Source organism: Balaenoptera borealis (assembly GCF_965194805.1).
Source record: "Balaenoptera borealis genome assembly, chromosome: 8".
NCBI lineage: Eukaryota > Metazoa > Chordata > Mammalia > Artiodactyla > Balaenopteridae > Balaenoptera > Balaenoptera borealis.
The window spans coordinates 94,228,780-94,254,963 of NC_138865.1; the positions used below are offsets into that span (position 1 = coordinate 94,228,780).

The 26,184-nt window shown below is 34.6% G+C and overlaps 1 protein-coding gene across 8 annotated transcripts in view; it reads left to right on the forward strand.

The window, feature by feature from the left end:
• SMC2 (structural maintenance of chromosomes 2) overlaps positions 1-24,596 on the forward strand; it is a 48,838-nt gene extending 24,242 nt beyond the window's left edge. For 7 of the 8 annotated variants that reach the window (XM_082403791.1, XM_082403792.1, XM_082403788.1 and 4 more), the window contains 9 exons: positions 2,294-2,418; positions 6,644-6,837; positions 7,877-8,020; positions 11,225-11,419; positions 13,336-13,536; positions 15,878-15,994; positions 19,106-19,266; positions 22,642-22,789; positions 23,692-24,596. In XM_082403791.1, coding sequence (XP_082259917.1) covers positions 2,294-2,418; positions 6,644-6,837; positions 7,877-8,020; positions 11,225-11,419; positions 13,336-13,536; positions 15,878-15,994; positions 19,106-19,266; positions 22,642-22,789; positions 23,692-23,850 — 1,444 coding nt within the window. In that variant the 3' untranslated portion in view covers positions 23,851-24,596. Of the gene's footprint in view, positions 1-2,293; positions 2,419-6,643; positions 6,838-7,876; positions 8,021-11,224; positions 11,420-13,335; positions 13,537-15,877; positions 15,995-19,105; positions 19,267-22,641; positions 22,790-23,047; positions 23,661-23,691 lie in introns of those variants that run through there. The other variant, XM_082403793.1, reaches the window with a different exon arrangement.
• Positions 24,597-26,184: the final 1,588 nt, after the last annotated feature.

Sequence of the window (26,184 nt, forward strand, 5' to 3'; positions counted from 1 at the left end):
GTTTACTTACAGTGTATTTTCTGTGTGGGTGTGGATATAGGTATGTGTGCGTACTTTTCAATATTACTTCTGTTTGTGTATGATACATATTTTGTGTATGACACAGTATGTGTATGCCATTTTTTTTTTCAAAATTGGTACCATGCTATTTAATGTAACCTTTTTTTGTCACTTAACGTTATTTACTGTTGGGTGCCTCATGCCAAGTACTCTTCGAGGAGCTGGGAATATAGCAGGGAGTCAAACACATCTCTTCATCTTGTTTTGATATGTGTAGCTGGGGCAACAGACAATATAAAAAGTTAAACTGGTAAAATGTATGTTAGATAATGCTAAGTTCTAAGAAGAAAAAAGTAAAATAGTAAAGGAGATATGAACTATCCAGGGCAAAGAAAGAGGTGTTGAAATTTTATATGGGGTGGTCAGGGAAAGACTTACTGAGAAGAAGGCTGTTGAATAAATACCGGAATGATGTTAGTGAACTCGCCGTGTGGTTATCCAGGAGAACAGTCCTTACTTGCTGTAAAAACTTCAGGAGTATAAATGCCACAAACTTACTAAGGACAGTATTTGAGAGCTTAATTGTAATTTTTTTCTAGTCACTCTGAAGATGGCAAATGGGAACTGAGATAAAATTAAAATCAAACATTTTATTTAGAATTCATAATACTGAATAAAGCTTAAAAAAAGAGCGAGAGATAAAAACCTTGAAATGAGGGACTTTCCTGGTTCAAGCCCTGGTCTGGGAAGATCCCACATGCCGCAGAGCAACTAAGCCAGTGCACCACAACTACTGAGCCTGCGCTCTAGAGCCCGCGAGCCACAACTACTGAAGCCCATGCACCTAGAGCCCATGCTCCGCAACAAGAGAAGCCACAGCAATGAGAAGTCCATGCACTGCAATGAAGAGTAGCCCCCGCTCGCCTCAACTAGAGAAAACCCATGTGCAGCAACGAAGACCCAACGCAGCCAAAAATAAATTAATTAATTTAAAAAAAACTTGAAGTGATTTTTTTTTTTTGGTAAACTTTTGGCATTCATCTTCTGAAATCATCAAAACTTAGAATGGTACCAAGACTTTTCTGGGACACAGTATTATGTGGAAAAGATTGCTACAGTAAGTCAAAGTGGCCATTCCAATATGTAAATTGTATCAAAATGCCCACTTTCAAACATTATATACATGTAAAGCCTGCCTTTTACCTTCATTAACATACATTAACCATAAAGTGAATGAACTTTTTCTGTGAGAAAGATACAAAAAAATTTCTCTGATATGTGGAGGCTCTGTCAAGGCAATGAGTTTGTGGTCTCATTTGGCTTGGAACTGTTAACTTTGTTGAGCAATACTGGATCATTCTGCAGAGTTGTCTTGTAGACTAATTGTGGCCCAGAGGTTAAGGAAGAGAAATAGATTTTGAAAAATGAGAGTGGAAGGGTCAACTAAAGCCATTCTTTCATAGATCATATCAGGAAAATAGCTTATATCTTTTTTCACATTTCTACACTTTACATTTTTAAATGAGTTGGAAAATAACTCAAGTTAAAATTATGACTTTTTAATTGCTGTCAAGCAGTCTCAGACAAGAATACTCAAGGGAGTATTTATGTTTTATAAGTTGCTTCCTTACTTTGTCCTCAAACCTCATGAATTTCTAGTGACAAGTAACCTTTGAATTTACTGTAATTTAAAATTTCACTGCAGCTGAATTAGCGAAATACCTTCCAAAGAAATAACTTGAAGCATCCAGAACTGGGGGAGAATTATAGGGTTTGCAAAAAAAGTGCTTTGCAAATGTTTAAGTTCAGTACTGTGCCATTTTAAACTACCAGTCTCCTTACAAAATGTAGGGAATGTTATTATTTTTTTAACATTTGAAACTAAGGATTAATAGATAACAAAATTTTTGAAATTTTATATAATTGTTATGTATTTTATTTTTGTGATGGGGAGCTGTTACGGAGTTTTTCTTTTTGATAAGGATCAGTGGGAGGAGTTATTTTTAAGGAAACCTATTTATTCAAAGATTATTAGTATTTTCTAAAATTAAGAATATTTCTCTGGATAGTTACTATTGGTCTTGGTCATTTAGGGTTGTTTACCTTCAGTAACCAAGTCAAACTTGAGTTTAATTGATGCCTCAGAAATGTGGAAGTCATCAAAACGAGTCTTGTAACCAGTGGCATCTTATATTATGTTGTACGAGTTTGTTTTGGGTAAGAGCCTGTTATTTAAAAGCATGTCTCAAACATCAGAAAAACTGTTATTTATTATAAACTTCTCTTTCTTAAGGTATCGCCAACTAAAACAGCAGTGGGAGATGAAAACTGAGGAGGCAGATTTATTACAAACCAAGCTTCAGCAAAGCTCATATCACAAACAACAAGAAGAATTAGATGCTCTTAAAAAAATCATTGGTAAGACAAAAACATTCTGTGCTAATCTGTTTCTACTGATAACCTTACTTTAGGTATTTAGAAGCTCTCGTGTTTATTATATATTTATCTGCATTAATTACTTTAAATATTTTAATTTTAAAAAATATTTTTCAATTTAAATATTTTAATAATTTTCTGTTAATTTGCCCTTTTTTATTGGGTTGCTCATAGCTTGTTTTTATTGTTCTCATACATAAGAGTACTGATTTTTTTATAGGTCACCACATTACAAATATCTTTTTTGTTATGTGCTTGTCTTTTAGCTTTATGTTTATAGTATTTTTGTTATACAGAATTTTTTAATGTGTAATTCAATTTATAGCTATCTCTGTCCCAAATTTTAAGAACCTATATTATACCTTTAATCAGAATTTAATTGTATATGGTAGTTTTAAATTTGTCTTGTTCCTTAGGACAATATTCACAGACCTATTTCCCCCACTAGTATTTTCATTCTTTTTTTTTTCTCTTTTATAAAATTAAAAATTCATCCATTTCACTCACCTCCCCCACCCCTGCCTCTAGCAACCACCAATCTTTTCTTTGTATCTACGAGCTAGGATATTTAAGAGTCCACGTTATAAGTGAGATCATATGATATTTATCTTTCTCTGACTTATTTCACTTAGCATAATGCCCTCAAGGTCCATCCATGTTATTGCAAATGGTAGAATTTCCTTTTATTTTTATGGCTGAATAATATTCTGTTGTATGTGTATACCACAGTTTCTTTATCCATTCATCCATCAGTGGACTCTTAGGTTGTTTCCATGTCTTGGCTGCTGTAAATAATGCAGCAGTGAACATGGGGGTGCAGATATCTTTTCAAGTTAGTGTCTTTGGTTTCTTCAGACAAATACTCAGAAGTGGAATGTTGGATCATACAATAGTTCTATTTTTAATTTTTTGAAGAACCTCCATACTGTTTTTCCATAGTGTCTGCACCAATTTACAATCCCACCAGCAGTATACAAGTGTGCTCTTTCTTCACATTCTTGCTAACACTTGGTATTTCTTATCTTTTTGATAATAGCCATTCTAATGGTCAAAGTGATATCTCATTGTGGTTTTGATTAGGATTTCCCTGGTGATTAGTGTTGAACATCTTTTCATGTACCTGTTGGCCATCTGTATGTGTTCTGTGGAAAATGTGTATTCAGGTCCTCTGCCTATTTTTGGATTTGGTTGTTTTTTTCTATTGAGTTGTATGAGTTAACATATTTTAGATATTAACCCCTTATCAAATATATAATTTACAAATATATTCTCCTATTCAGTAGTTTGCCTTTTAATTTTGTTGGTGGTTTCCTTTGCTGTGCAGAAGCTTTTTAGTTTGATAGGTAGTCCCACTTGTTCATTTTAGCTTTTGGTGTCAAATCCAAAAAATCTTCAAAACCTATGTCAAGGAGCTTACCACCTGTGTTTTCTTCTAGGAGTTTCATGGTTTCAGGTCTTATGTTCAAGTCTTTAATCCATTTTGAGTTAATTTTTATGTATGGTCTTAGTGGTCCAGTTGCATTCTTTTGCAAGTCCAGTTTCCTTCCACCATTTATAAAAGAGACTGTCTTTTCCCCATTATATATTCTTGACTCCTCTGTCATAAATTAATCGACCATGTATGTGTGGGTTTATTTTTGGGTTCTCTATTCAGTAGTTCCATTGATCTGTTTTTAATATCAATACTATACTGTTTTGATTACTCTAGCTTTGTAATAAAGTTTGAAAACAGGGAGTATGATTCCTCCAGCTTTGTTGTTCTTTTTCAAGATTGCTTTGGCTGTTTAGGGTCTTTTGTGGTTCCATACAAATTTTAGGATTGTTTATTCTATTTCTGTGAAAAATGCCATTGAAATTTTGACAGGAATTGACTTGAATCTGTAGATTGCTTTGGGTAGTATGGACATTTTAACAATATTCTTCCAATCCGTGAGCACAGAATATCTTTCCATTTACTTCTGTCTTCTTCAATTTCTTTCATCAGTGTTTCCTAGTTTTCAGTGTACATGTCCTTCACCTCCTTAGTTAAATTTATTTTTAGGTATTTTCTTTTTGATGCAATTGTAAATGGGATTGTATAGAAACACAACAGATTTTTTATATATTGATTTTGTATTCTACAACTTTGCTGGATTTTGCTTATTATTTCTAACAGTTTTTTGATGGAGTCTTTAGGGTTTTCTATTTATAATATGTCATCTGCAAATAGTGACAGTTTTACTTCTTCCTTTACAGTTTAGACGCATTTCTTTTTCTTTCCCAGTTGCTATAGGACTTCCAACACTATGTCAAATGAAAGTGGAGAGTAGGCAAGGATCCTTATCTTCTTCCTGATCTTAGAGGAAAAGCCTTCAGCTTTTTACCATTGAGTGTGATGTTAGCTGTGAGCTTGTCATGTATAGCCTTTATCATGTTAAGGTATGTTCTCTCTGTACTCACTTTATTGTGAGTTCTTATCATAAATAGATGTTGAATTTTCTCAGATGCTTTTTCTGCTATTCAGATGACCATGACTTTATCCTTCATTTGTTAATATTATGTGCCACACTGACTGATTTGCAGATGTTGAACCATACTTGTATCCCTGGAATAAATCCTACTTGGTCATGGTGTATGATCCTTTCAATGTATTGTTGAATTCAGTTTGCTAAAATTTTGTTGAGAATTTTTGCATTTATGTTCATCAGGAGTAATAGCCTATAATTTTCTTTTCTTGTGGCGTCCTTGTCTGGTTTTGGTATCAGGATGATGCTGGCCTCACAAAATGAGTTTGGAACCATTTCTTCCTTGTCTGCTTTTTGGAAGAATTTGAGAAGGAAGGATTGGTATTAATTATTCTTTGAATGTTTGTTAGAATTCACCAGTAAAGCCATCTAATCCTGGACTTTTGTTTGTTGGGAGGTTTTTGATTACTTACTAAATCTTCTCACTAATAATCTCTTTTCAGATTTTCTGTTTCATCATGATTCAATCTTGATAGGTTGTCTTTTCTAGTAATTTAATTTTTCTAGGTTGTCTGGTGTGTTGGTGTAAAATTGTTCATAGTAACCTTTTATGATTCTTTATATTTCTCTGGTATCAGTTGTAACATCTCATCTTTTATTTCTGACTTTGAGTCTCTTTTTTCCTTAGGTCTAGCTAAAAGTTTGGCAGTTTTGAAGAACCAGCTCTTAGTTTCATTAATTTTTTTTTTCTATTTCTTTTTAGTCTCAATTTCATTTATGTCCACACTGATCTTTGTTATTTTCTTCCTTCTACTAACTTTGGGCTTTGTTTGTTCTTCTTTTTGATGCAGTTGTAAATGGGATTATTTAGTGTATAGAAACACAACAGATTTTTGGTGTAAAGCTGTTTGATATTTTTCTTGTTTCTTGAGGTAGGCATTTATTGCTATGAACTTTGCTATGAACTTCACTCATAGCTAGAACTGATTTTGCTACATCTGATGTAAGTTTTGGTATGTTGTATTTCCATTTTCATTTGTGACAAAGTATTTTTTTATTTCTCTTTTGATTTCTTGGAATGACATTTCTACAATGAAAAAAGTAGTATAGGAAATTGTCTAATCATGGCTTTTAGGGTTATATTTGTACCTAGGTCCTAATGCTTAACAGTGTATGTCAATTGTGACCATAACATGCTCATTCTATCTTACTTTTTTATTTTTAAATTTATAAATTTAGAGGTAATATGTTTCCTATGCGTCATCCTAGACATGTTCTCACAGTGCTTCTCTACTTTAATAAGAGATTCCTTGAATAAAAATAAAGGAGCAAGGAACACTAAGTAAGCTTGCTTATGAAGTAAATTGTAAGCTTTCTTATAACTAAAATAAAAAGAAAATACCACAGTTACACACTCAGTTCTGATGTTAGGAAGCATACAGGCATATAAAAAGATGGTCTGTGATCTTTTTATAAGTTAAGTTGTAGGGAAAGTTTATGTTACTCAATTTCATGTGATTGGAAATAATTTCTTTACAGATCATTAGATAATTCAAGTATGGCTCTTAGGTGTGATCTGTGTTTCAATATACCATTTCTAGAATAAGGTTAGAACAGTTAATTTTTTTTTTTTAAACTCTTGGCTCCAACTTTCCATACCTTTTCTTCTATTAAAAGTTGAATTTGTAAGCCATTAATATCTATACCTGTTAATAGTTGTTGGAAGACCTCACATAGGCATATTTACCTGCTTTATGATGCAGAGGAAAGTGAGGAGACCTTAAAAAACACCAAAGAAATTCAAAAAAAAGCAGAAGAAAAATATGAAGTATTGGAGAATAAAATGAAAAACGCAGAAGCTGAAAGAGAGAGAGAACTGAAGGATGCACAGAAGAAACTAGATTGTGCCAAAACTAAAGCAGATGCTTCTACCAAGAAAATGAAAGAAAAACAACAGGTAATAACTTTTTTTTGAAATGGAACTAATCTTTTAACATCAGAATAGAACTGAAGGTGGTAGAGCACCATTGGTTGGCCTTGGCCTTATTCATCGGTATTTATCACAAAATCCAAAAGTGAGATGTACTTCTTTAGGAGACACATTACACATCTTATGAGTCAAATTAAAATATGCTTTACTCTGAAACCCTGGAATTAAGTGTTATATAATTTTGAGTAGGGGTTGCATTGGCTTGCTAATTTTGGAGAAAGAGCAAAGTTGCCTTCTGGTAAATGTTTCATTCAAGAGTAGACCAAAGCTCATATCATGTACGCAGAGCTGTGTCGTATCAGAGATTCACTGTTGACATTTCTGTTTGATCATCTTTGTGAACATACATACACTGTGAAAGAATGATGTAAGACCAGGCATGTTATATTTACAAAGTGCTATTCGATCATAGACTGGTGATATCTGATTATATCTTTTGGATAGTGCCAAGGCTGGAATTTGACCTGCGTTTTTCTGTCTACAGAGGCTGTGCTCAATCACTATTCTGTACAATTTCACTTAAGTCTAACTTTGTTCATAGTTTTTGTTTTTTGTTTTTTTTTTAACCCACCTTATGATTCTTTCATAGCTTGCACAGTATTTTCTAAAGAACTAAAGGCTATAATGGGAAAGAAGAAAATTAAGAAACTAATTTTTTTGTCACTGAATAATTGTTTTAAAAAGGCTTTACCTCTGTTAATTTATCTGCTATGTAGAACTATATATTGTTTATCCCTATAGGAATAAAAGGATAAAGGATATAGTTTATACAAAGTTCTCTGAACCCATAAAAATTGTATGTACATTTTGTCATTTTTTTTTAATACAGAAAAATAAATTTCCTTTCCCCTTTCTTCTTTGGAAGTAGCTTACATGTTTTGGTAGTTGAGTAACTAAGCTATGGGTCTTACTTGCTTGAGAATCTTACTAATTTTATTGACATACATGTATTTATTTTTCAGTACTTAATAACCTATTGAATGCCCAGATGCTGTGTTTCTTATAGGAAGTTGAAGCTATCACCCTGGAGCTAGAAGAGCTCAAGAGAGAGCATGCATCCAATGAACAACAGCTTGAAGCTGTAAATGAAGCTATCAAATCCTATGAAGGTCAGATTGCAGTAATGGCAGCTGAGGTGGCTAAAAATAAGGTAAGATTTACTAACCATATTAGAGAAATTACAAATGTTAATCTACTTCTGAAATGGTGGCTTGAAGATGTTTGACTTTAGAGCTCTCAGTCTCTTCACTCCTGTCATGATGAGTTAAAATGATGAGTACCAATCCAGAAAGAGACCTGAAATAATATTACTAATTGTTTTGGTCCAGGTCTGTTCAGAAGACAAAAACTACATAGTAATTTGACCAGGCAAAGCTTAAATAAAAATTATTAACTATAACAGGAGTTTGGAATGATGCAGCATTGATTTCTAAGAGATAAAGAAAACTCTAAAGACTATACGAACAGCAGATACAGGGAACAGCGTTACCCATAACGCTGAGGCAGTGCCCCCTTGGAAGGAACAAATCTGGAAAGGAGCCCCATTTTACTTGCAGGGCTGAGAACCACATCTACTTGGAGAAGATAACTGTGGCCCACTGGTGGTGGAGTTTGGTGGAGTACTAGGGGAAATCATGCATAGGAAAGTGCTACACAGGGGCACTTGCTGGGAAATAGCTTTCCAGGATGCCATGGGGACTGGCCATGGGGAGGTGCCCAGCCTGTGGACATGCTGGGATGCCAGGGGAAGCCATGAAAGCTGCTAGCCCTTGCACATGACAAGCTTGCCTTTGAGAAAAGCACATTGGACCAAGAAGTAAAGCCCCTTCCTTCTACAGTGTCCCTATAGCATCCTTTACTGATGAGGCTTCATACTGTTGCACCTGGCAAGGGAGAAATGTCCCCATCTCAGAAGCAGGAAGTAAAGGGTGGATTTGGGGCTGAGGGGCTTTCAAATGTTATAAAGACATTTCTATTACCTACAAATATTAGATATGGTCCCTCATGAATATTGGATACCCTCTTGACCCTTTTTTTAATTCTGAACTTGAATTCTGTTTTATTTCATATTATTTCTACTCCTACTTTTAAAAACTGAGATATAATTAGCATAACATTTATATTAGTTTTCTGTGTACAACGTAATGATTCAATATTTGCATACATTGTGAAACAATCACCACAGTAAGTCTAGTAACCATACATCATTACAGAATTTTTTTTCTTGTGATGAGAACTTCAAGATGTACTCTTAGCAACTTTCAAATATACAGTAGTGTTATTAAATATTGTCACCATGCTGTACAAAGTGTACCCACTTTTGTTTTTTCAATATAACTTTCATTTTTAAGTTTTCTGTTGTGTGGCTATATAGATACTGTTTTTGTAAGTAATATATCATTGATCTTCATGTTAACAAAAATATAACAGCTTTTAACAGGGGAGTTCCATCCATTTTACCTACATTATAGTAAAGTGTGTTTTTGCCTTTTGTCATCAGCTTTTACATTTTCTGTTGTTTCTCCCTTGAGATGATTGTTTTAATTGTTGTAGCATGCAGTGTTTTAGAAAGTAGTTCCTTCCTCTTCATTCTGTTTGTGGTTAAATTCAAGTTTTGTTTTGTTTTTTTTAACACATTATTTATCAAACCAATAGCAGAATAACAATTCTTTACTCTTTTTTTGAAGATAAGGGATAGAAATGCTTTTCAGCTTTGTGTTTTGTGTTGCTGATTACATTTTCTACAGTTTCTTTTCTGCCTTCTGACTTTTCTTTTAATCTCATTTTTCATCTCATTCCTCCATATTTTCTACCATCTTTCATGGACATCATGTTGTGGAATTTTTAAAAATTAGATGTCATGTTTCTAAAGAGAAATGTGGAAGTAAAATAAGCCACTTCTTCCTTAATCTAAATAAAGATAAAATCAAAACATGTACATATTTCTATAAAGAGGGCATCCATTTCTCTTTATGGAAAACTATAAAGTGGATCACTTAGTTTGTAAAGGTTGTTCTTTCAGGCTCTACATTCTAAATTGTTTCCATTTGCTGATAAGAAAGAGTAACTAAGGACACTCTCAGGGAGCTAAGAAGAGAAATTGCCTACTAACTAATTAGGTTCAAACAAAACTAAAATTTTATTTTTGCTCAATCTTAAGTGATAGATTTCCTTGTTTTTTTCTTACCATTGTAAAGATTGAAACAGTCATACCTGCGATGCAATCTTCAACCTTTAGGCATGAGAGAATCTTCTTCATAAACACGATTTTGTCATGGGTTTTTGTTTTGGGTTTTTTAGATGAATGCTGTGATTTATCTTCCTCCTGCAAAGGACCTTTAGTGAGACAAATTAAACATTATAAGGAAATTAAAGCATTTATGGCACATTCATAACCTAACCATAATGTCAAGTATTGTTTACTGATCAAAATGATCTTGTTTTCTAATGAGCATGCCTAAAAAATTCCTAAATTTTTACTGGTGCTTTTCATCACTTACAGAGATCTGTTCTTCCTCAGAGTCTTTTAGCTGGTTGTTCTACTTATTTGTTTTCCCTCTACTTAAATCTGAGTTGAGCTAGGTTTTTTTGTTTTCAGACATTTGTGTGAGTCTGACCGTATCTTTACCAGAAGGACTTTTAAGATCTAGCAAAGAGGTTTGAGGGGGAGGAGGTGAGAGTTGATAGACTAAACCCCAGCTGTAATTATCACTTTGGAGGTTTTGAAGTTATTCAACCTTGGGAGGTAGGGGATAGTAAAAGTCAAAGCAAGAAGTTTTTCTTGGTGCCACAGATCCATTTCATCAAAAATGTGTCTCTTCCTCTTCCATATCTCCGTTTTGATCCCTCTGCTAGAACCAAACACTCTGACTTCCTACTGCCACTGGTAAAGTCCCTATGGCTTACTTCTATAGAAGGGAAAGGAACAAATGCCAGCTTACCTGCTTCCACCCCTGTTCTTTGCCCCTCCTAATAAATGTCATTTGGGAGTCTGTCAGATTATCTTGTAAACTCCCCAAAATGCCACTTTTTTGAGAGACCTCACAGGTCAGAGTCCAGTAGTCCCTCCTCCCCAGGTGATCCCGATTACACTGTATCTTGCAGAAACATTGTTGCTTTCAGCATGAACAATACATCCCATCCTTTTTTTTTTTTCTAGTGGTAATACAAGTTTTCACTTATCTGTAAATTCATTAGTCATTTTAATGGGGATATAAAATGTAGAGGGTTAGATAACTACCTGTCTGTAATCGCATTGCCATCTTGCCCAGAAGTCTGTTAGATGATCTTTCAGTAAACTAAAAATGTCTCCATCTTACCTTGCTATATGTTGTCTTCTGATTATCTGTTTCAGGAGTTAGTAAATAAAGCTCAAGAAGAGGTGACCAAGCAAAAAGAAGTGATAACAGCCCAAGACAGCATAGTTAAAGCTAAATATGCAGAAGTAGCAAAACATAAGGAGCAAAACAATGAATCTCAGCTTAAAATTAAGGAACTGGACCACAACATCAGCAAACATAAACGGGAAGCTGAAGATGCTGCTGCAAAGGCACGTTTGTGTTGTTCGTTCTTACCCTTGATCAGATTTTTGCCTCTGGGTTGAAATATTCTGGTAACCTGCTCAATGAAGACCTTACTATAAATGGCAGAACTACTGTGTAACATAATTTTGAGGCTTACAACTATGTTAACTGCTCCTCAGCAATCACCAATAGGCAAAAATGTTTTATTTTTAAATTTAATTTCAGGTGTTTATTCCATCTCCAAGATGTTTTTAACCAAATATTGAGTGGTCTCCTATGGAAACGACTGGTTTTTATCCCCAGTTGCTCATAGAACTAATTATTAATGTATTAGTAGTAATAATATATATTCTTTACCTTATTGCAAATTGAATTTAGGGAACTCACAGAGAAATACACACAGGCAACTTCTAAAATAACGTCTTAATTGGTTTCTGGATGTCCTTATGAGGATCGGTTATAGTCAGTTTTAGCAGCCTCATTTGAAATCTGATGTTTTGCCAAGCAGTTATCTTTTTGAAGTTATCCCACAGTTTTTTGGTCACTCTTGAAGTTTCTTTCTTTCATGTGTCACAGTGCCTTAAGTACTTTAGAGAAAATACATGGTTTTGTAGAAATTCGTTGTTTAGTTAAGAGATTGCATTTATGTGGTCTTAGTAATTCACTCAGCATGTTTTCTTACTGGTGTGTAACAGTTTGCTGCCTTTTAAATCTTTATAACGTCATAAAAATACAAGAGATTTAATTTCAAAAAGATAAGAACATACAAAACAGTCCTCCACCCTCTCTGAAAGAGCCATGAGTATCTGTTCAGGTTCATTACTTGGTTTAAAAAACATTTTTTTATGGCCACGTCATAATATCCTAGTATTTTATTAGTATTGCTTTCCTAGTAGCCTCCTATTAGTGGATTCACTGAATTATTACCAATGCTAATATTACTGTTAATGGTTTTTTTATAATTGAAAATGCTAGTATTGGTGATTGCTAGGGGATTTTATTTACAGTTAAGGGAAGGGGGTAGAAAGAAGGACTTGTAAGTGGAACTGCTAAAAAGTCAAGGATTCTTTGAAATACATAGTTTATCAAATATTTATTGCATACTATGCCAGGCACTAAAGATGTAAGAATGAGCAACATGAACACAGAATGTGTTCATAGAGCTTACAGATCAGCAGGAAAGAAATGATTATTTTACTTTGGATTCTAGTGGGGAGACTGTACCTATGGAATTAATAAGGATGATTGACGAGGATTAGATTCTACCAGTCAGAACCAACCTGGAACGATTCTAGTAGAAGAAAGTCTTCCTTAAGCACTATAATTAAAAAACTTTAATTGGTTATATTATATGAAGAAGTATTTTACTGTGCCTTGTCAAAAAGAGGGTGGCAAGGGGATAGAGTCAATATTTAGGACAGTTTTTTACTTAGATTATAATTTCCAGAAGAATTATTAGATATCACTCAGGATTAGGCTTCCATGATTTTACCAAATCTGTGACTTAAGTAAGTATTCTTATAGGACTTTTAACTTTCACAAGTTGTTTTTTTGAAGCAATAGATTGAATTTGGTAAAATCTGGAGCCTCATCTGACATATTTCATTATAATGGAGATGTTCTATATATGTATGTGTGTGTATACACACACACACACACTTTGTAACTATTTCTCTTGAGTTGGCTCTTACTCTAATGCTTGAGTAATAGGAAGATCTTTTTCTGTATAGTCTCAAGTTTCTTACCTATCCTCCAGGTAAAAATATTCATACTTATTATAGGTTCACTGTCAACAGTGAATCTCATTTTTTCCAAATGTGTCATTGTGGGATTTTTTTCCAAAATGTTTGGTTTAAAATTAGTAAATATTTAAGAAACTAATATTTAAATACAGGTCTGTAAGCAATGATATCATTCTGTTATCATTATTGCATGTGGCTAGGTGTCCAAAATGTTGAAAGATTATGACTGGATTAATGCAGAGAAACACCTCTTTGGGCAACCCAATAGCACCTATGATTTCAAAACTAACAACCCAAAAGAAGCTGGTCAGAGACTTCAGAAGTTGCAAGAAATGAAGGAGAAACTAGGAAGAAATGTCAACATGAGAGCTATGAATGTACTGACAGAAGCTGAAGAGCGGGTAAGTCACTTTGCTATGACTATTTGGCCACTTCAGAATATGAGTAGCATTGATGGCTTCATATGACCCCTGAGGCAATTATTAGAGTCAATCTTTTACTTGATGCTTTTGATAACTTGTTTTCTTTGCGTTTTCCTTTTCTCCCTTTTCAGTTATTTCCTATTTCATTCTTTTTGCATCATCAGTTATATATTCTGTTTTACCTTGAATGACTTTTCCAACTCCTTTCTTATTTTTGGTGTAAATAAAAACAACATTTTTGATCATGTTAACTCTTCACATTTCTATCATTTCTTTCGCTTGCCTTTTTGAAAGATTTTGAAAAATATAGAGTACAGGTTTCCCCCACTGTCCAAAAGTAGCGCCAATCCTGTGAAACTATTCCTGTGAAATGGTATAAAGCAAAGAAGCAATTACCTTAGGGCACATCTTGCTAACAGATGCACAAAATAAACTGAGATAAAGCACAGATGCTCATAGACACAGTTCAAAGCTCTGGCGACTTAATGCTGAGATGCTTAGTGTTGTTCCCCGTGAGGAGCTTGATGGTGCCACTCTCCCTGCTCGGGGTGTGTGCTGCTTCTCTAGGGGCTCACTGCAAAACACATGCTGAACACTATTTGTGCTTTTTACCTTTTCTTGTAAAAGTAGTGGTGTACAGCAAACTTTCGAGAAGTGGGGGATACCTGTATCCTGCTGTCTGCCTCCTCACAGTCAGTCAGTCACTCCATAACTACCGTCTTCCTTTGACTCCAGTATATGCTGGAACCATCACATAAGTAAATGGCTAAAATTGTTATATACATAAACACTGTTTTACTAATCTGTAAATGCAGCAGCGTCTTCTCTGTTTTAATGCTCTCAGTTACTTGATAATGTTATCCATCTCCCCTACCTTTTATAGTCTGCATGTCGCTAGAAAAACCCAAAGGAGAAAGCAGTTCCTATTCTTGATGGCTCCATAGGAAATAGCAATCTGAGTAATTTTATATTATACCTTCTTTAATTCTCTAAAATTCTGTTTGAATTTGTATAACAGAGTTAATGAGAGCTCTGTAAAAATGGAAATACTTATGAGCTCAATCACTTTTAACAAATTTTTTGGTAACAGGTTTTTTTAAACTGTTATTGACATTAGTATCTACAGAGAATCTATATTATGTTAGATGCTGAACAGTCTAATAATGCACATGCTGTGATCTCTCTATAAAATGTTCCTTACATTTCTCCATTAAAGCTTTGCAATATATGGCATCTTTTTGGAAAGGAAATATTTTGTCTGAATTTGAGCTGCTTAACATCATGAAACTTGTTTACTTTTACTTGTTTGCTTCCATTAGATAATGATAACTGGGGCTAATATTTTTTTAAAAGAATTTACTAACTCCCATCTCCTTACCAGAGAGGAAGGCTCTATTGTTGATCAGCAGCTGGCCTTTGTTTTTTGTTGTATTTTGTGTCACCACATATAAGAAACTATATGGAATTACGGCAAGGAATAGGATAAAAATATGGCCAAGCTCCTAAAGCCTCCTCTCCACAAAGGAGAGGGCTGGCAAGGAAACTAGCAAGACTGGCTGGAGTTCTTCAGGGAGAAGCTGAAGCTCCTTGAAATGTGAGGCTTTGAGGAGAAATAAGTTAAAAGGATTTTTAGAAAGTTCTGCTGCTGCTCATGGTTTATTCTCCCTCTGTTGCCTCCCTCAAAATTTTTTTCAGTAAATTTCTGCATTAACCAGGGAAGGCTACTTTGAAGATGTGATGTTTGAGTGGAAACTTGAGGCACCTGTTATGTCAGAAATAGAGGAAGAACAATGCAGGGGCCATAAGGCTACAGTGAGCTCATTATGTTCACGAAACTGAAAAAAAGAGACCATATGGCTGGAGCCTGGCGGGGAGTGTGATGCCAAAAATTCAGAGATAAATAAGATCCAATTTATGTAGGACTTTATACATCATGGTGAAGAATTAAAATTTTATTTGTGTCACTGCTAAGACTGACCTCGCTTCTTAAGCATGCAGGGCTACTTTTGAGTTTACGTATGACAAATTTTCCTTTTTGCCTTGGCTGCTAGGAAGATAAGGGAATATTAGTGGAGTCAAAGTATTTCAACAGCTTGTCCTATAAATTCTCAGTTATAGTAATTGAATTTTACATATAGATGATATATTTACTTTCCTTAATTTGGCTTACATTATAACTCAGTGTAGTATATCTTTTTGGTAAATAGGAGTTGTATATATTGCGTATAAAAATAATGAAATCTCTTTATTCTTGACTGAATTCTAGAATATAAAGAAAATTTTGTGCTTTCCCAATTAAATATGCCTTTTATTTTACTAGTATAATGACTTGATGAAGAAGAAGAGAATTGTAGAAAATGACAAATCAAAAATCCTTGCAACTATAGAAGACCTTGACCAGAAGAAAAACCAAGCCCTAAATATTGCTTGGCAAAAGGTATTTGAACCAAAAATTGTATCATTTATTCTGTATGAGGCAAGGATGAAAGATAAAGTCAATAGGGTTGTACTCTAAGATGAATTTGAAATAGCTAATTTTTGTTTGAGGCACAGCTCAGACCTTAATTAAAACCTTGTAGGCTTTTTAAAGCATTTTGTCCTTTTGGACTTTACTACTGATTTGCAAAGGTAAGTTGTGTCATTCCATCATGCTCTCATAGTCTACTTCTCTGGTTCCTAAGCTATTAAATTTAAGCTATTAAATTTCTAATTTTCTAGATTTCTACATTTTTCCTTCTTACATCTTTTGCCAGGTCTGGGTTACTGTTTACCCTCTTTCCTTCTCATGAGATCATAGGTTCTAATATTGGACAGTATCTAGGTTTCTTCCAAGTATCTGCTGTAGTCCCACTCATCCTCTGCTTAAAACTGGAAGCATTATCTGTTTCACATTGGGGAAGCTCTCATTGTTGGAAAACCTCTCCAAAGGACCCCTTCAGTTCTTAGCTCTTCGGTTTCTCTTGCCTAGACTCACAGAGGTCAAATATTAGTTCTAAGAATGTTTCTATAGCAAGATTGTGTGTTCCTTACCACTTATAAATTAATTGCATTTCAGAATTCATAAGTATTGGGCATTCTTAGATTTTTAGCAAAGGATTTTTATACATGTTAGATTAATAATTACATAATTATAAAGTAATATTATTAATTTTATATAATTATAATTAGCAATTCTGTCATTTTACATGAATTATCTTAATTCCGTAACTTTCATCATTATTATCTCTATTTTACAAATGAGGAAACAAAAGCTTAGAAAGGTGAAATAGCCTAATATCATAACAGTCAAAAGGTAGAAAAAGTGGAATTCTCTTTTCCTAATTAGAACTGAAGTTAAAATTGCCTTTTGTTGCTTTTTAAGAAGTAGAACTGGGTAATAAACAAGTTCAGTATTCATTTCCAGGATTCGTATGCAACAGAATCCCAATTACCATTTTTCTTTTGTTTTATGACAACTTTGGCAGATTTCAAGGTTCTTTACTATTATTTCTACTTCCCTGGCTGCATAGATTTGTCACCTTTAGGATAATTCCTTAGCCTCTTCTGTGAAGTTTTCCTATATCTACCATAGAAAAAGACTCCTCCTCAAAAGATTCCATAGTTACTATGCTGTTTGGTACTTTAACAAGCCTGGGCCTCTGGGATTTAACTGGCACCTTACCTCTTTTTCTCTTTTTAATGGCAGAACAATTATGTCTTTCAATTGCATTGTTTTTCCTGCTCTACAACTTATTTTCAGTGTTCAGTCTCCCTGTAGTATTTGTCTTTTTAAAAATGCTTGCAAAAAGTTGGCCCCATTGTTCTTGCACAATATGTGGATTTAACACTAGATCTGAGAGATTGTCTTTTGTTTTCACCATGGTTCCTGGATTTAGTGTGAGTACAAATTTATCTTTTAAACTGATTTTTCCCCAGTCTCTAAAGTTCTCCCAAAGCAAGTAAATTTATTGAGTGTTTATGATATATGTCAGGCACTATTCTTCTATTAATTTTCTCACTTAATTCTCAAAGTAACCTAATGAAGTAGGTACTATTACTATCAGCATTACATTACTTCCTTATGGCTTCAAGTATAGTTGATTCACAAAGCCAGAGTATTTTAGGCACTGGTTGTGTTTCTTTCTTTTTTGTTTCCTTCTTAGCCTTATTGGATTTTCAAAATTCAGTTTATTTCCTATCTATATTCTTCTCTACCCATTGACTGATAAGTTTGTCTTTTCCCTTTTGGAGGAATTTCCACATGGGATCCATGGTCATCTTTGGGATTTAGTAGCATTTAGTAGTCTTAGTTTTGAGCTGCCTCTCTCCTGCCTGATCAAAAAATTTTTTAAAGAAAAGGGTGTTTATAAATACTATGCTATCTTCTATCTTTCTCCTAGAAAAGACAGTGGTCCTCTCCTCATTGTGATGAACCTTGCCCAGCTCTGGAAATCTATCCCAGATAAAACTAGAATCTACTTTCTCTGTGTAGAATATTAGCATGTGTGCAGTTGTTCTTAAGATATGTGTTCCTTAGTAAATTTATATTTAGGAGACTGTTTATGTCTAGGAGATTTCCTTATTACTACAAATATTCATAAAAAGTGTATTTGCACTTGAATTTTATACTTGAAGGCAGAGATTTCCCTAGAGAACATGGATGTCAAATCCTCGTGTGTGTGTGCACATGTGTGCATGCATGTATACATTCTCAATTTTGTCTGCTGAACTCTCTAAGATTATTAGTCATGTCTTTTTGAAGACAGATGGCTGAATTCTCAAGTCATTGATCAAGTGTGTATGCACAAAAATTACTCAGTTACAGTCTAGAATATTGGTCCTAAATCTCTGTGTAATCTTCTGCTGAGCCTTTATGGGAATAGGCCAAATAGCTTCTTTAACCTTTTTCTTTTGGGGCTCAATCCTGTTCCTGTCCCTTGATACCTTAACTTCTTTGGCTTTGAGAAGAAGCATAGAAAAGAACCATTGAACCCCTTTAACAGATCTGGTTTGATTTCATGCCTCTTTTTCTCCTAGACTTCACCCTGATCTTAGGCTTCTTAAAGTTAGTTAGCTGATAACCACAGGCCTTACCATACCAGTCAACAGAAGCCAAATTTTTTAAGAGAACACTTTATGCCAAAAAGAGTTTTTGTTTTTCTTCTCCAGCTGAAAGTTCAATCTCCTATATTATCCAATTGTGTGTCTCTGAGGATGCCGGCAACCATGGCCTTTTGTTGTATCAAAACTTCATGGTAGAGTTAGAGGTATAGCCTCTAGTTTCCCCTGGAAGTTAGAGCAAAGCTCAGTAAACTCTTTCTGTAAAGGGACAGATAAGTATTTCAGAGCCATATAGTCTGTGTTGCAACCACTAGACTATATTGCTGGCAGCCACAGACAATACATAAATGAACGGGCATGGCCAGATTTGTCATATGGACCATAACTTGCCAACCTCAGAGCTAGGGTAACAGGCAACAAAATGCTCCTGCTGGTTTGCGTATATACACATCATTTGATTCTTCTTGGAAAACCTTCTCTGATATTTTAATATCATTTCTTTATCCAGGTGAACAAGGACTTTGGATCTATTTTTTCCACTCTTTTGCCCGGTGCTAATGCTATGCTTGCACCACCAGAAGGGCAAAATGTACTGGATGGTCTGGAGTTTAAGGTTGCCTTAGGAAATACTTGGAAAGAAAACCTAACTGAACTTAGTGGTGGTCAGAGGTGAGTGAGTAATCCCTTTGCAATAATCCTCTTATTTTATTATAGTCCATCATCTCATTGCCTCCCAATTTTATTTCAGATTTGCCTTGCTATCTATCTTTGCATGTAGAATTTAAGGAGCCTAATATGTGAGACTACAAATTTTGGTTAGAACATTTGATTAAAATAGTAGGCAACAAAGTAGAAATAAGGATTAGCAACTAGAAAACTAGACAAACTACATGAGAAACAATTACTTTCAGACATTGGAAAATGGATAACCCAGGAGATACCTGAGAGAAATGAAACAAAAATGCTGAGTCCAGTGTTTACCCTAGCTTTCTCCCTAGGAGCAATTTCTTGACTGCAGATGCAGGGAGGGAAACCCACACAAAGCCCAGTAGTCTTACTAAATGAAGGAAACAGATAAGAATTTGGGGAAGCCCCAGAGAGCTACACCTTAGCATTACATTTGCACTATCCCTAAAGTGAAGGCTATTTTAGACACCCCTTAGCAAAGGTTCATTGCAGGCCCAACATGCTTTAAAGACAGACAGACAGACAACAAAGTTGAGACTGTAAACAACATAATCACAGTGTTCAGCATCTAATAAAAATTACTAGACAGAAATCGAGAAAATATGGTTCGTAACCTAGAGGAAAAACAGACCCAGAACTGACAGATGATGAAACTAGTAGACAAGGAGGTTAAAGGGTTACATTAACTATTTACAAGAAAAAAAGAATGTGATGAGAGAAATGGAAGCTATCAATGAAGAATCCAGTGGAACTTCTAGAGATAAAGAATATACCTGAAAGGAAAAGTTTACTGCATAAGATTAACAACGGATTCGACAGAATAAAAGAAACATGACTCAATTTGAAGACATATCAATAGAATCTATTCAAGCCAAGCTTAGAAACACAAAACTGTAAAAACAAAAGGAGCTTCAGTGACCCATGGAGCAATATTGAGAGATCTAACATACATGTAATTGGCATTTCAAAGGGAGAGGAAGAGGTAAAACCGAAAAACACTCAAAAAAATAATGGCCCCAGATTTGATGACTTCTGTAAACCCACATACTTGATTTCTGTGAACCCCAGGTAAGATAAACGCATATACCCGCTTCCTGCACATACAGTAACACAGCAAGTCATGCCATATAAAGTTGCTGAAAACCAGTGATGAGGAGAAAAATCTTAAAAGCAGTCAGAGGTAAAAAGGCATATTAAGTGCCAAGGAACAAAGAAGAATGACTTTAGACTTGTTAAAAACTATGCAAGCCATTATAAAGCAGAAACTAACACGCCATTGTAGAGCAATTATACTCCAATAAAGATGTTAAAACAAAAAAACTATGCAAGCCAGAAGTCTGGAACAACATCTATAAAGTGCTAAAAGAAAAATGTGTCAACCTAGAATTCTGTATCTAGTAGAAATATTCTTCATATTGAAGGCAATATATTTTTTCAGAAAAACAAAAGGTGGAAGAATTTGATTCCGGCAGAACTGTACAAGTTAAAGGAAGCTCTCTGGTGAAAGGAGAATGATACCAAATGGAAACTTGGATCTACATAAATGAAAGAAGAGTACTGGAAATAGCATGTTCTGGGCTTCAGGGAAGTTTCTCCCAGCCTTACACAGTGATTCAGACAATCAGTATATTGAGAGAAACTTAGAAGGTCGTTTGGCCTAACTTCTTTTTTTTTTTTTTTTATTGTTCTACTTTATTTATTTATTTTTGGCTGTGTTGGGTCTTCGGTTCGCACGAGGGCTTTCCCCAGTTACGGCAAGCGGGGGCCACTCCCCATCGCGGTGCGGGGACCGCTCTTCATCGCGGTGCGCGGGCCCCTCACCATCGCGGCCCCTCCCGCCGTGGGGCACAGGCTCCAGACGCGCAGGCTCAGTAGCTGTGGCTCACGGGCCCAGCCGCTCCGCGGCATGTGGGATCCTCCCAGACCAGGGCCCGAACCCGTGTCCCCTGCATTAGCAGGCAGACCCTCAACCACTGCACCACCAGGGAAGCCCCTGGCCTAACTTCTTAACTGCAGAGAGCCAAATAATTAAAACCTGAGAGAAAATTGTGACTATCAATATAATTGAAGATGCTTATTAATTTTGTATTTTTTCCCCTGCAGGATGTACAGTCCACAGTTCTTGAATTGTTCTTATGTGCTCTATGCCATCATGTAACTCTTCTCTTATGGATGTAGAAAATACTAAGACGTGTTAATTTCTCTTATGAAATCTTTTGTCATTTTTATGAATAGAAGTCCACTCTTTATTTTTCATTATTGATAAAATTCCTAAATATTTTAAGTCAAAAAAGACAGCTTCTGCTGCCTGTCAATCAAAGTTGAATTCCACAGTTTAGATCACAGCATCTTTAATTGCTTTTGCCAACGTCCTAGAAAATTTTTTGAGGAAGATAGAGAATGTATGCTTATTTTCTTACTGGAAGCTAAAAATTATTTCCATAATTAAGATGATATAAACTTATTTTCAGATATGCCACAATCCAGCATAGTAGTTTAACTCTTGGTGAGTTGTTTTTAAGCTCAGTGCCTTAAATGTTTGGTACAGAGAAAGACACTGAAAAGTAATTTTAGGTTTCTTGAGTGACCTCAGCTACCCTGTATAGCAGTAAAGATCAATTTGTTTGGTTTTTATTGTACTGTTTCGTTCATTTTCTTTGCTAGAAATTTTGGTTTCACCTTCCTAGACCCCCTCTACTTATACACACAATTTTTTTTCCCCACTTACATGTTTCTTAATAAATACCCTATTGGAATGCAGTAAGCATTAGACTGACTATTTACTCCAGTGCTGCATGCCAGGAGATATCTGAAGTTAGAGAATTAAGTGTGCTACAGATGTTACTGTAATTTTAATACTATTTTTAAATAATTCTAAACATTTGTATTACAATAAACAAGGCTTTTTAATGAAATATTTAAGAAAAATATAAATTATTATATTTCTTCATTCCAGACTAGAACAAAAACAGCTATAGTTAAAGGGGATATAGAAAAGAACTGAAAAAGAGTTTTAGGGAGAGAAAGAAAACTATTAACACTAATATGATCTTTTCTTAAGGTTAGGTGCCAAATATAACATCCAAATTATCTGACAGGAAAGAAGAATATATACCTGTTTTATTCAAAGTAAAACTTGTTGAAGAGAGGGAAAAATGGAAAGCTAAAGTAAAAGAAACATTTTAATGAAACAAAAGTTTTCAAGTTTGAAACTTAAGATTCTTTTTTCTATAACTATCTATCTTTCAGCTAAATCGGCACTATTCATAATAACAGGATAGCAGATTTGCTTCAGTGCTTTGGTAAAAAGTGGTAAAATCAAGTTCTGACAGCTTTTCTTCGGCCTTCTTTTCTTAGGTCTTTAGTGGCTTTGTCATTAATACTGTCCATGCTCCTCTTCAAACCTGCCCCAATTTACATCCTGGATGAGGTAGATGCAGCCTTGGATCTTTCTCATACTCAGAATATTGGACAGATGCTACGTACTCATTTCACACATTCTCAGGTAAGAACCAAAAAAAGTCTCAGAATAGTTCTAGTGTTTGTTTTCTAAAACTCTTTTTTAGTAATCGTCAATATAAATAAGATATTCAGGATTGAGGAATACTAAGGTGTTATGTATCTCTTTAAATATATTTCTATTCAAATGGGTATAGAAGGAAAGAGGGTTTTGTCTCTTATTAAAGAAAAGAGCCTGGAATTATAAATTATAGGTTGTAACATGAGGGAGAATCTAATTTTTTTGTAATTTGGAACTTTTTAGGGTAATTACTTTCTCTAGCTAGCTGCCAGAAGATGCACAATCAAAACAAGACTGTTTCAAGGATACACCTGAAAAATATATCAGAAAATCATGTGGCACTTGAATGGGGTACTCTTCATTCCTCCTAGAAAGTAGATTTAAAAAACCCCTGAAGCTAAAAACAGTTTGTTTTTATTGAACTGTTGCTGCAGGAACTAAGGCTACCAAATATGATTGTATAGATAATGCATTGAACAGTTCTGGGGGGGCTTCACTTACCATAGTTATTATACACTGTGTATTTATTGTGGCAGTTTTTTAGCAGCTAACAGTGGCATTTAGCGCTAGCAACAAGACAGTGATACTAACTGGAGAAGATAGCAACAAGCAGCCAACCAGCAGAAGATAGTAACTTGGGTAATGAAGTACTCACAGTAAAATTCAGAGACTCCTAAAACTGCGTATGGGAAGAATTCATTGAGGTGCCTAATAATAACTACTTGTCATTTGCATTTGAGGATGTGCATATGCATGGAGCCAAGCATTTAAAGCAATAACAAAATCAAAATATCTCCAAATGATTCTTAACCTCAGTATAAAAAGAGTGAACTTCTTCAAGGATACTGCAAAAAGTACTTTTATGCTGTTTTTCTTTTTCCCTTAAGTTCATTGTGGTGTCCCTAAAGGAAGGTATGTTCAACAATGCAAACGTCCTTTTCAAAACCAAGTTTGTGGATGGTGTTTCTACAGTAGCCAGATTTACTCAGTGTCAAAATGGAAAAGTTCCAAAGGAAACCAAATCCAAGGCAAAAGGACCCAAATGATCACATATGGAAGTTAAAAGTACAAATTTATTCTTTCACCTTGACCTATTTTTTAAACATAAACTTTTTAAGAACTTGGGATTGATGTAATTTGTTCATATAAAAAATTTAGTATCATTTTGTTACCTAACCCATTTTCTCTTCCTTTATATAATCACTTATAAATGAGCATAAATTCCTCTGTTCTGAATTAGTGTTAACTATGGTCCAATTACTGTGATTGTGATTTTATGTATGTCATCAAATGTTTTTTCTTACACAAGTCTTTTATATATTAGGGAGCCAGAGATACATATTTGGTGGTAAATTTTGTATGTAAAAGCAAAATTACGAAGAAACAGATGAAATTAAATTATAGGATAAATATAGCTGATAATCAGCTTTTAATAATTAGCTAATTCCTACGGTAATATTTGTGTGTTTTCTATTGCTAATAATGTCATTCAGGTAAGGAAGGATTATAAAGCAAGTAGCTGGACCAACAAAGGGAACACAAAGAAAGCTATTAGGCATGCACTGAGTTATTTGTGGTTAGTTCCTTGAGGACAATGCCAGATCCTTGATTTAGACTCAGATGGGAAGCAGATCTTAAAAGATTTCTGTCATTTTAATGATGTTTGAATATCATGTTTCTGTATGCTTAGTAATTGGTCTGTGCAGTCTTGTCTTTTTAAAAATCTTTATGAGTATTTTAATAAAAGCTTGGGAGAAAGGTATGTTGCATGCTGCTCTCTGTTGCAAGTTTATCTGAAGTCTCCTAATATTTTCAAAAAGATTTTTGTCAGCCTTTTCATAATCCAATCAATCAATAACAATCTATTGGTGAGTGAGAATATAGGAGCCAATATATATAAATAAATAGATCCATCTGTTCTACCAAAAGGACTCAAAATTTGATGATTGATTATTATATTTCTTAGTGTCCTCTGCTTTCCAGCTTAAAACTATGAATTTCCTTTAAGATTTCAAAAGATGGCGCTAATAAACAAACACCGTAAGAATACTGTATATGGTTCTTAGTATGTCCCTAGAACCATGTGTTTCAAACTCCAAATCTTGAAAGTTCTGACACAATCTAATCTGACCTTGGGTATGTTATTTTGGCCCCACATTTCTTAATACTTGAGTCTCAGTTCCTTTGTGGCATCCTTTTCCTAATGTATGCTCATACTTCCTGGCCTGGGTTTAATACTTCTCATCCTTCATCCTCATATCATATCTGAGCATGTCAGATAACACCCAGGTAACTGATACTGTGGGGCACATTGGAAAGACTGAATATGGAATTAGTTCTGTCCACTGTGGGAGGAGAAGGAGACAAAGCTGTAAATGCTGAGTTACAGGAAGTCCAGTGTCACATGCAATAGACGTAAGTATATTTCTTTTCAAATGTTTTGCAAATCGTTTGCCAAAAAGAATTACATCATCAGTTCACACTGTCACCAATATAGTATGCCTGTTGACTAAAACCTAGTCAGACCTGGCTGTTAATATTTCTAATTTACTAGTTATAAAATGGTATTTAATTGCTATTTGAATTATCATTTTATAAGTAACTTGTGGGATTGAATATTTTGCATATGTACTAATTTTGTTTCCTCTGCTAACAAATTTTCTATTTGTTTGTTTGCTTTCTGATGGATATCCTCAAACATATTAAATTTTTGTGAGTACTATCATTATTCTTTGATTAGAGGGAACACATTAAGGGGAATGGGAACATTTGTTTCAAACATCTGCAATAATATGAGTAATATTTATTGAGCTTTTTCTATACATCAGACACTATTTTCATTTGCACACGTTTTCACACTTAATCCTAGTAATTCTAGTAATAATCCAGTGAGGTAAGTAACTGTTATTATCAGCACTGTATAACTGAGGAAATTGAATTGAGCAGAGAAGTTAAGAAACTTGCCCACAGTGTTCATACAGTTAGTGAATAGCAGAGCCAAGATACAAATCTTAGTAGTTGGTCTCCAGAACCTATTATACACTACCTCTCTGACAGCTCAAACATCTGCATTTATCGTACATAGTAAATTTAAAAGAGGTCTGGATGACTAGTATGCACAACATGTGAAAATTATCTTTCTTTAGGAAGAACTGCCAACATTTGAAGAAAGGATTCCTTGTATTTTTGTTTTGGTATTTCACGTATGCTAACAGCAAATGCAAAAGCAAAGACTTGAGAATCCCTCTTCCATATGGTGGAGTAATCTAACAAACAGGCCAATACTCCCACAGTCATGTCATTTGCAAATAAGAGTGATGAGAGCTGGCATATTTGCCTTGTCCCCAAAATTAGGAGCATTCAATCTTTCACCACTGAAT